Below are 10,641 nucleotides of genomic sequence, written 5' to 3'. Positions count from 1 at the left end.
TTTTTTTTTTTTTTTAGGGATCCTGCACTATCTTGTTAAGATAAGGCATCCATTGGATTACCTCGTTTTCAGTTGGATTTGATCGCATTCTGAACGGTCCATTGGGAGCCATCGTTTGCAGCTGGGTTTGTAAACTTCGTGTGCATTATTACGATAATTTAACTTATCGACATAAGCCCAGCAACCACTTCGAAATTCGTGTGTGGCCGCAGGACAGAGAACGAACTGATTACACTTGCATTGCAGTATGCAGGAACTGGACATAGTTTTTCTACCATCTTGTTACATCCACATCAGTAAGTATAAAAACGCAATATAGCCTACGTGGCTCTTAACTGGAGCGTGTGTCTGTCTGGTTCTAAAGCCTACCACTAAACAGCTGGCACCTTTGCAGTTAGTCATACATAGGAGGAACGGGCACCTTTACCACTGAAAAACAATAGTAGATGCTCTAGATATCTTACAAAACCTAGAGCATAAAGAATTAACCAATAGCAAGCTTAAAAAGAATAAGAAAACCATACACAAAGTGTGTTTGCCACTCAGGGGTTTATGTTGCACTCCCGTATAAACACTTGATCGTAATTGACATGCCGCGACCAGTATTTTCGGTATTTCGACAGCCCGATCTCGAGCCAGGGTTTCAGGTTCCCATTGTAGTGAATGACGGATGCCCGCCTGATCTCCTTCTCGTTGACGTTCGGGTTGTACCCGAGCCCCAGAAGATGCCACGAGCGATCAAGCGGGAAAGTATGGTTCCAAAACGTCACAAGGCCTGCAGGGAGGCTGCCTAGCTTCCATAGTAGCCTGTCTTCATTCTGCACAAATGAGATAAGCCATGGGTCAAATACCACTGACGAATGCGGGGATCATAGTGTTGGTGAAGAAGTACAGAGATTTCTTTGTATGTAGATCAAAACATGGCAGAATAGCTGAAATCTTATTAGGGGACATACTCTGCTGAGCTATTGGTGAGGATTTTTTTTTATATGATATGTTGCTCATAAGTTCATAAACTCACCAGGTTCTGCCAGGTGTGGTAGACGTCGGTGATGTTTTGCTTTCTCCACTCGGACAAATCAAACATGTTCATGCCATATGCCCAACCGCAAGCATGTGGATCAAAATTGCTGGCAATTAGAGGATTGGAGAAGTTGAGGTATTTATCAAACCTGTGGAAGCTCTCTCCACAGGTCTCAACAGCACCGTTGACCTTGCCTTTGAGATCCATCGACCAAAGCGCACTTAGGTCCTGCTGCACCACGGTATCATCGTCTAGAAATAACACCTTGTTAAGCTTCGGGAATATCTCAGGGAGATAGAACCTCAGATGATTGAGAATCGACAGGTACTTTGGGTTCCGGAATTTGGGATTTTCACCCGGCCTAGCCTTCCCACTCCCGAAGTAGTAATCAATCATCGAACTGGATTCTAACTGCTTCAGAACTGGGCTGTAGCTTGAGTTCAGCCAGGTAAACTCTTCAATGTTCTGAACCTGAACCGCAGCTTCACCCAAGGGATTAGCCAAGAACCACATCTTCATTGCAGCGTAGTTAAGCCGATCTGTCACAATGTGGAAGACATGGTTTGCTGGTTTCTGCAGAACAGAGTATTGAGTACATATTAGTGCTTTAGGCACAAACTTAAATACAGTGAGATTTATAGTACGCCCTCCATCCCAAATTACTTGTCTTAGATTTGTCTAGATACGGATGTATCTAGATACGTTTTAGTGTTAGATACATTCGTATCTAGAAAAATCCAAGACTTGTAATTTGGTACGGAGGTAATACAAAACAGAAGTCGGTTCACAATCATTAATCAGCTGCCTGGCTAGCTATCTCATTGACCAAGTGGTATACCTTAGCATGAACAAGAGTGGAGTTAACAACCACTGCAGCAGCCAATACATTATCTGAGAAAACTGCATAGTGATGGAGTTCAGGGTCTTCCAACTTCTCCGTATTTGGAAAATCCTTATTGTTGGAGTTGCTGGAATAATATTCATTTGTAAGCCGCAATGGCAGACAATGGAGTCCTTTGGGTAAAGATTTTGCTGCTAGTTGAGCTAGATAGTTGGCATCTTTTCTGTGAGATTGAAGACGCTCCTCTGTTGAGTGAAGGCTTGTACGGAGCCTGTTCACAGCACCTGAGCAACCATCATGCATTCTCTTGATCCTACCCAGCGTCTGCTCCATCGCTTTTATTTTGCCATGGACACTTCATGCAACAGAAAGTTCTGTAAGTTCAGAGATAAATACCCCAATACAAAGTACAAGACACCACTAATGACGATGGAAATTCAGTAGTACAGTGAAAGAGAAAGTACTTCTGACGAAGCATCCCATCATCGGTTGCATCACCAAGTGCTCGTTGGATATCCTTCATTCGTGCACGTAACTCCTTGGCAGTACCATGATTTCCTCTAGAAGCTAGAACGCCAAGATATGTCTTTGCTCTTATCAATTGGTCCTTGATGATGCGGATTGTAGCATCTGGGGAAGTTGCGGAATGATAAGTGCTACTCGCTGATGTGGCGAGATCAGCATTGGTACTAGCATGTGTAGTTTGATCAGATGATGTATCAGCAGCGCTTTCCTGGACAATTAAAACATTAGCTGTTAGAACAACCCTGTAAGATAGTAACTGGCAGAACACATAACATGCTCTGCTGTGACTGACTAAACAAGCTACAGTGTAACTGTAAACATAACTATCAATATGGTGTAAAATATAAGAGTAGATTTTCAGGACTTGTAATCGCTCTTCACTCAGTGTTCTGGTCCTAATGTTCAAAAAAAGGTAAGAAACAGACCACAAAACAGTAACACTGCTAAATGGGAATGAAAATAATAGGCATATATTTGCGCCAATCCATTAAGATGGATGCAATGTCTTTGGGAGTAGTCATAAAATAAATTTGATTTTTACAATAAATAATATCACCTCTATTCCAGTTCATTCAGTGCACAAATACTTTACCTTCATATGATGAGTATGAGCTTAGGTACTGAGTAGTAATATAGATGTGCTGCAAGGTTCAGTCATAGGTTAGTTTTGCGTCCTATATTTAGGTAACATGACCCAGATATGTCAGGTCTGTATCCATGATTCAGTCTTCCACTAATTTACCCCCTTAGAAGGGGATTCAGTCTTCCAGAAATATACCCTCCCTTAGAAAGGGAAAGGGCTTCTCTAATAATTTTTTACCTTATTCAAAGACAATGTCAGGTTTCCAGCAGTATCTGTTCCAGCAATGTTATTCTCAGATGCGCCAGATCCATCTTTGTGCTCTAGCTCAGTTGCATCCTGCAACTCCTTTTCATCCATCCCTTGTCCATCCTGCTCTTCAGCTTCCTTGCTATCGCCAGGATCACGAAATCCATCTGCTCGTCCGTCGGTGCTAACAACTTCCTTTATCATGTCATCCTGTGTCGACTGAGCACTGTCATTTCCCACAGCAACCACCTGATGGGCATCCCGCGACGCAGGGTCCTCCCACGTATCGATTTTCTTTTCTGATGGATGGCTCCTGGCTACCTCAACTGCTTGCCAGTCGTCAGTCGCCGACAGCACCCGGTTCTTGTGCTCCCCTAGCCTCTCAATCGTCAAATCTGCAAAAGCAATTCACACAGAGTTCCAACAAAAAATCAGATGCGTTTACCCAAGGATGACTCAACTGCCGACTGCTTCACCAAAAAATGCGCATGACGTTGGTTTACTTGTTCTTACTGAGGTGAAAACAGACTCAATCTATCTCTACCATTTTCACGATCTAATCTACAGTCAGTGAAACTCATGCCTTCCCGAGATTAGGCAAGCAAAACGAAAGGGGGAAGGAAAAGCGGGCTCACCTTTGGCGAGAGAAACCTCGGAGGCGGCCATATGCGGCCACACCAGATTGGAGCCGGACCCGTCGCCGCGATCGAACGCGCCCCTCGCCACTGCAAGAAACCACAGCCAAATCAAATCAAGCAAGCACGGATCTTCGCCGCATTGCCGCCGGCGCCGGAACACAGAGGGGGGAGCCGCACGTACCCGCAGAGTCCGGGAGGGGCGAGACGGGGAAGCGGCCGTAGAGCACGAGGGGCGCGAGCACGGACGCGGCGAGCAGCAGCAGCACCGCGCCCCGGCACCGCCGGCCCCGCGCGGCCCCCGCCATGTCCGTGCGCCCCGCACCCGCAGCCGGCGGCCGGAGAGCCTCAGACGGCGCACTGCACCGCCGCCGCGGGAGGAGGGGGTTTGCTTTCCGGCGCGGCGGGTGCTTGGTTTCGCGAAGGGTTCGGAGGGCGTCGGCACGCGCGGCGGACGCGAAATTCCGGGGCGGCAGTGAGTCAGTCCGGGCTCAGGGGTAACGTGGGAGCGGTGCGCGGCCCATGCGGTGCGATGCGTGCTGCGCCGATTTGGACTCGAGTGGTTTCTTTCCTTTCCACCGGCACCTTTGCCTGCCTTTCACGCGCTGGATCGCGCGAATTTTCTATTCCCGTCGCCTGCCTGTGGGGCAGATGGATTTCATGGAGATGTTTCTCTCCAGATTTGCAACGGTACGGAGATATAACCTGATAATACAATAATGTGTGGTACAGAGATATAAGATCGTATTTACTGCTCCTACATCTGCTAAGCATTTGGTCAGATTTGGCTCGATGTTTGTGGATAGAAAAAAAGAGTTGGGTTTGGGAGCGGTGGTGTGTGGGCGCATGGGACACCAGAGGCGTCACGGACCACACGGGTAGAGATGGATAGACCGAGTTAATGAGACCACACAGGTACTACAGATAGACTGGTTTTTTTTAGGGTGGAGATGGGCCGAATTAAATGGGTGAATGTTCTCAACAGAAAAAAAGGGGGTGAAAGTGACACCAGTGAGTTAAGCATATCTTTCGAGTGACATTTTGAGACGGAGGAGAAGAAAGGTATATCTATCCTTGAGTGCGCGCTTTTCATTCAGAAGATTCAGACGGCGCCATTCGTTGGTGCTTTTCTCTCTCGATCGGTTTATCCATCTGCTCGTGCGCGCGTCGATTCGGAGCACTCCACGAATCGCCAGAACCTTCAGCAGACTCGTTGTGCTTGTGCCTGCCGCCCGTATCAGCAGGCCCCGCGCGCGCGACCTGTGCGTCCGGCGTGCGTGCGTGCGTGCTGCGTACATGTCGCCGGTGGCCGGTACTACGTGCGAGCAGTTGCAACCGCCAAGATATGCTTACGTGGTACAGTAGTACGTTGTGACTTGTGAGGCGCTCGTGGCAGCTTGCTGACGGCGTGAGGAGAAACGAAGGACGCAGGCCAGCAGAAAGCAAAAAGGTTGCTTACATTGCGTGGCATCGTAGTAGTACTGTACGTACGTGCCGTGTGTATCGGCTTTATAAAAAAGCAGCAAATGATGATCGGGCTGTGTGTGTGGGAAAAGGGGCACGGACGACCGAGAACCATCCTAGTCGCCACGAACCCGTGCAGCGCGCTACACCGGCGACATGAGTTGAGAGTTGTACCTGTTTGGGCCGTTGCGCACGAGTTTGTCAACGCGTACATCCACCGCCGTCCTCCCACAACCACCTCTCCGGAAAATGTGTTGCGGGACTGTGGTCACGCCCCGCATGCCCACGCTCACAAATCACAATTACTCATTTCAACCTAATTAATCCGGTTTTGTTAGCTACTCCTAGGGCTGGGCGTTCGGTTTTTATGGTTAATACGGTTCGGTTTATTCAGTTTTCTTGAATTTCGGTTTCGAGGAAATTGCCACCGAAATAAGTACACAAGATTCAGACACCGAACCATATTAACCGAAATATATCGGTTTGGTTTGTTCATTAACCAAAAAAACGAATTACATGCAGCCACCAGTCAAAGTGTCACGACTAATGAGAAGGGGTGGCTTTTGTAGAAAATGCACAAAACAATTAGTTCCATGAACGCACATACATACACTTGGTGGAAGGATTCACTAGCTTTTCACTAGCCGTGCATGCAAAAAAATAGTAAAATATTCCAATGGAATAAACTAAGGACTAATCATTAGCATAGTGATACGTAGTAGCATGGCCTTACACACTATTTATATTAGAGATTAGAGTTTTTGTGTAGAATGCATCGAGACACCAGAACTTGAAGAAGCCAGTAGCAAAGTACTCCCTCCGTTCCGAATTACTTGTCGTACGTATGGATGTATTTAGATGTATTTTAGTTCTAGATACATCCATTTCAGCGACGAGTAATTTGAAACGGAAGGAGTACCTTTGAGCAGCCGGCCGGCTAGATGTGGCAGCACCAGTAAATTACAGAGTTAGATTTTTAAGAAAAATAATTGTGGAGCAACTATTGGGTTGGGCCGATCGCAAATTGGCCTGCCGGCTGTTGCGCTTGCACTACAGGAACGTACTAACCTTCCCTAAAAAAAGGAACATACTAACCAGGATATGTACAGATCGGTTTCTTCGGTGAATTCAGTTTGTTAGCGATCAAAACCGAACACGACACCGAACACCGTATAGTGGTCGGCCTTCACACTGAACCAAAAAACCGAACACCGAATAAACCGATAAATCAGTTATAAAGGTTCGGTTCGGTTTTTCGGTTTTCGGTTTCAAAGTGCCCACCCCTAGCTACTCCCTCCCGTCCCAAAATGTGAGGTCATAGTGTAAAAAATGATCTTACATTGTGAAACGATGGAAGTATAATTCACTTGAATTTGTCTATATATCTATTTCTAGGGAAGAATTTGACTATATCTAGACAATATCATGAGGCACCAGGGTTCTACTCCCTCGCAGAGACGGGCAGAGGGGCACGGGCCCAACGCCATCGGGCGTGGATGCTCGGGAACAACGGCTCCCCCTAATGATCTCCTCTTAGGACAAAAGAAAAAACAAGAAGGAATTCAGACGGTCTCGCGATCCTTGTTGTGTTTTTCTTTGATATCATTATCCGTTTGATGCGTGCACATCAAAGATTGGATTAGACAAACAATGTCCTTAACTAAAATATAAGAATGTCTCAAGTGCCCCTCCGCAGGTGGTTTTGTGTTTTTTTTGTTGCTTTGGTATCATTGTTTGTTTGATGTCAAAGACTGAGATTAGACAACTGGTACTATATTAACTTAAACATAGGAAAATCTCATGTGATTTATCCATGTAATTTCATAACACAATGTTGCCATATGTTTTTGATTGCTTCAAGTGCCCTTTTGGTTCAGATTTTCACCAAAGCCCTTCGGTCGTCTACTCACCTTGTTTGCCGTGTTTTTTTTTACTGTTTTTAGTCTCTCATCTCTACACCTTTGCAAGCTCTTCTCACTTATGGTTTGGCCTTCGTTTAGTCCGTCATCTCTAAATACAAAGGCAGTATAAAAGCACTCAGTTGAAAAATGTTACATTCTACAAGTTCAACATGAAGATGAATTTATTATTGAGTTAGTTCTAACTAAAACCTTAAGGTGTTCTTTTATCAAACTGAAAGCGTAAGTCCTAGAGTGTAACTTCATGGATTTGTATATTTCAAGTCTCAACAATGGGTACTACTACTAAACAACAACATGGATAATAAAAAATGTTTGTAATGTAGATGCCGATGGAGCATGATGTCAAGACCGCGTGGCTTAAGTGATGAGATTTTTATTATGAGCATCATCATGTAAGACCACGTGTCTTACTTGACCAGAATTTTTAATTAAGAATCACTAAGTACAACGTAGGTGTGTACATACACACCCCCACCACACACATATACTCACATAATACCTATCGAGGATTAGAATTGCAGAGCTTTGATATTGATGAAGCTTAGCGCATTGGACTCGAAATTCAAATTGTGCTAGCTGACAAAGAAAAAACAGAGAAATGTTGGTTCTGGCTGGTTGGTAAAAGGACTCTAAATCCTTTGAGTGATTCGATTCTACAATAGAACAAAGAATGAAATGAATGAATGAAAACCATGATCATGCCTCCAGTAGGAAGATCAAGGAACTGCACATTAATAGGACACACAAAAGCATCGATCTCAGGGTTTGTTCTGATGGGCAGAGGGTACAAACTCCAACCTAACGTGATCGATGAGATTTTGATTCCTACCACAACCATCATTTGTAATGAATTATTCCATCCCCTATTTCGTCAGTTATCGTTTTGTCCAAGGACATAGTCAGACTTGTAAAATGTTGAAGAGTAATGTATTTCCAATTAGATTGTTTTTCTAAATTCATGTTTGTACTTTTGATGTTTGACCAAAAAATGGGGGAGAATAACACGAATGTATTTGTGTATGTTGATAAATTTTATGCTCTAAGACATAAAGCCTTTTAAAACTACATCTATAAATGTGTTATTACAAAAAAAAATAGAGGTCATGAGTACTATTGTGGTACTGGTCACTTGTCTATTGTTTTGTTTTGCCTTTTGCATTAGACACAAATAATCGAAAATCTGCAGAGTGTCAAGAAACATATCAATGAAAAAATATGCTTCAATGACCTGTCAATATGTGAGATGTATTCAACTTTTTCCTAATGTAACCATATGATACGAATGCCATCTTTAAACCTTGAGTAATGCAAGAATTTATTTGCAAAAAAAGAGAGATAAGACTGTCATCTAAAACATGATATTTAAATACGGGAAATGAGTAGGTTTCAGATGGATATGTATGCGGTTTCGAAATTTTCACCTAGAGGCTTGAGAGAGAATGTGTAACTATTTGGAAACAAGACTTGTGATTATTAAAGTGATGCTTAAAAATGAAGGGAGAGTGAATAATTATTGGCAGCAATCATCATATATATACAGGAGGAAATTGATCGTGATCATCAACAGGCCCGTGTGCCAACCCAGGGCAGCTTCACGGGGCCGATGGGCCAGGCGGCGCCGCGCACTGAATGCCACGCGGGGCCACCGGCGACGGGGCCCTCCACGGCCCACGCCATGCAGCATCGTCACACCGCCGACGCGGAGGGCCCGGCGCCGCTGATCGCCGACCGCCAAACGGGGTCGACCTCGCCGTCGGCGGCGGCGGCGAGCCAGGCGTCGACGTCGTCGAAGAGCGCGCGCTGCTTGCTGGGCGGCGGCGGCGAGACGAGGCGGTCGCCCGGCACGCCGATGGCCGCGGCGCCGCCGTCGACGAGGGAGTGGAAGAAGACGTCCCGCAGCTCCCAGCCGCCGCCGCCGGCCACGCCGAGCCCGCCGCGGCACTTCTGCCACGGGAACTGGAACACGCCCGGCGGCCTCCGCCACGCCTCCCCGGCGTCGGCCGCGGCCGCCGCCTCGTCGAAGGGGAAGTCCGCCGCCTGGTCCGGCTCCTCCCGCGCGCGCTTCCTCGCCCTGCCGCCCTCCGGCCGCCGATCCATGCAGGCTGAGGGCACTGCATCGGGAGATGGAACATGCATGTCGACATTGATCAATCCAGGCCCTCGACCTCACCTTCAAATCGTAATGGCGACGGCGACGGCGACGGCATGCACGGAACGCACCTGAGACGAGACGAGACGAGAGGCCTGATCGAGACGAGGAAGGAGAGCGCCCGTACGTCGACGTCGCAATGTCGAGCTCCTGGGAAGGGGGTGGTGGGAGTATATAACGGGGAGATCGGTGGAGAGGGTGGGGGAGCATGCATTATGTTCATGCAGAATGTACCGATGGAGACGTGCACGCCAGGCCCAGGCGGCCCGAGCAGCTAGGGCTGGCATTGCCAGCCGGTGCATGCGCCGCTGAAGGAAAAAAAAAATGCCAACAAATGCATTTCTTTTTGAAACTCTAATGAATGCTCTTTTTTTTGAAACTCCAACGAATGCATGCTAGTAACTCGCAAACGTTGTTGCCTGGATCCATCGGCGAGATGGGCGGGGCGTTCCGTTTCTTGTCGATGGAACAAGGTGTGGTCGTTGGTATGTTGATCGTGATCGTAGTAGCACGGGCGTTGATGCCTTTTTTTTATGCAATAGCTAAACGTCAGTCGCCTGAAAATTTAATTTGGGTAAGTCGATTTTCGCTAGAAGGAAGCAGGCGCCGGAGGGAAGAAGGAAGAAGACGCCAGAGTGAATGAAGGAGCTTGCTGGCAGGCTACCCCGTAATCAGCACGGCAGTGTTGCAAGTTCGCCGGAGAAAAAAGGGTCACCGCTAAATGTCGGGGGTTGGGTGCGACATATGCCAAAGGATGGCTTATCATGGTGGGAGCGAGTAGAACGTCGCCGGTGCCAGGAAACGGGATGAGGCGAAGGCATGCACGCCGGCGAATCTTACCCAGCTTCGGGGCTCTTCGAGGAGATAACACCCCTAATGCTGCTCTGCGGGGTCTCCGCATAATCACTAAGGCGTAGTGACTACAAAGTTGCTCCTAGAGTTGTATTCGGGAGGTGGGAGGGGGCAAGGCTAGCCCTCTCCTTCCTATGTGATCTGGTCTAAGGCTAAAGGATGCGAACCCTTTGCATGGGTGCCCCGGGGGGTTTATATAGGCTTACCCCCCGGGGGTACAATGGTAATCCGGCTGGGCGCGGGTCCTAGCCGTCTGTCTCACAGGCCGCCGTCTTCTCCGGCGACTGCTGGGGCCCGCCGGCTCGTGGGCCCCGTCGGCGAGTTCAGCACTGTAGCCGTGATTTTGATGACGCAGGCTCGGTCCCGGGGTCGTGGCAACAGTGCCGCCGTCTATCGGGCG

At 47.5% G+C, this 10,641-nt stretch overlaps 2 protein-coding genes across 2 annotated transcripts; both read right to left on the bottom strand.

Annotated features, from left to right (window-relative positions):
• Positions 1-216: 216 nt before the first annotated feature.
• On the bottom strand, positions 217-4,433 carry LOC123112330 (probable galacturonosyltransferase 4). The gene is made up of 7 exons (XM_044533289.1): positions 4,039-4,433; positions 3,855-3,944; positions 3,211-3,614; positions 2,330-2,598; positions 1,863-2,220; positions 1,022-1,597; positions 217-818 (listed from the first exon to the last, which is right to left on the bottom strand). Exons 1-7 carry the CDS (start codon positions 4,160-4,162, stop codon positions 543-545), a joined length of 2,097 nt encoding a protein of 698 aa, XP_044389224.1. The 5' UTR covers positions 4,163-4,433; the 3' UTR covers positions 217-542.
• A 4,299-nt stretch (positions 4,434-8,732) lies between these two features.
• On the bottom strand, positions 8,733-9,628 carry LOC123116358 (uncharacterized). The gene is made up of 2 exons (XM_044537322.1): positions 9,461-9,628; positions 8,733-9,351 (listed from the first exon to the last, which is right to left on the bottom strand). The coding sequence occupies exons 1-2, from the start codon at positions 9,597-9,599 to the stop codon at positions 8,927-8,929; spliced, it is 564 nt and encodes a 187-aa protein (XP_044393257.1). The 5' UTR covers positions 9,600-9,628; the 3' UTR covers positions 8,733-8,926.
• Positions 9,629-10,641: the final 1,013 nt, after the last annotated feature.

Source organism: Triticum aestivum, chromosome 5B (assembly GCF_018294505.1).
Source record: "Triticum aestivum cultivar Chinese Spring chromosome 5B, IWGSC CS RefSeq v2.1, whole genome shotgun sequence".
NCBI lineage: Eukaryota > Viridiplantae > Streptophyta > Magnoliopsida > Poales > Poaceae > Triticum > Triticum aestivum.
Note: the sequence above shows the minus strand (reverse complement) of the source record. Positions and strands in the feature narration are given on the sequence as shown.

What these genes read in the sequence shown, in the direction of transcription:
- LOC123112330 (XM_044533289.1), bottom strand. Translation starts at nt 4,162, where the DNA reads ATGGCGGGGGCCGCGCGGGGCCGGCGGTGCCGGGGCGCGGTGCTGCTG. An exon ending in GCCCCTCCCGGACTCTGCGG is followed by an intron (nt 3,945 to 4,038) that starts GTACGTGCGGCT and finishes GGTTTCTTGCAG; the next exon opens with TGGCGAGGGGCGCGTTCGAT. An exon ending in CCACTCTTGTTCATGCTAAG is followed by an intron (nt 1,598 to 1,862) that starts GTATACCACTTG and finishes TCTGTTCTGCAG; the next exon opens with AAACCAGCAAACCATGTCTT.
- LOC123116358 (XM_044537322.1), bottom strand. Translation starts at nt 9,599, where the DNA reads ATGCTCCCCCACCCTCTCCACCGATCTCCCCGTTATATACTCCCACCA. An exon ending in CTCGTCTCGTCTCGTCTCAG is followed by an intron (nt 9,352 to 9,460) that starts GTGCGTTCCGTG and finishes CTCCCGATGCAG; the next exon opens with TGCCCTCAGCCTGCATGGAT.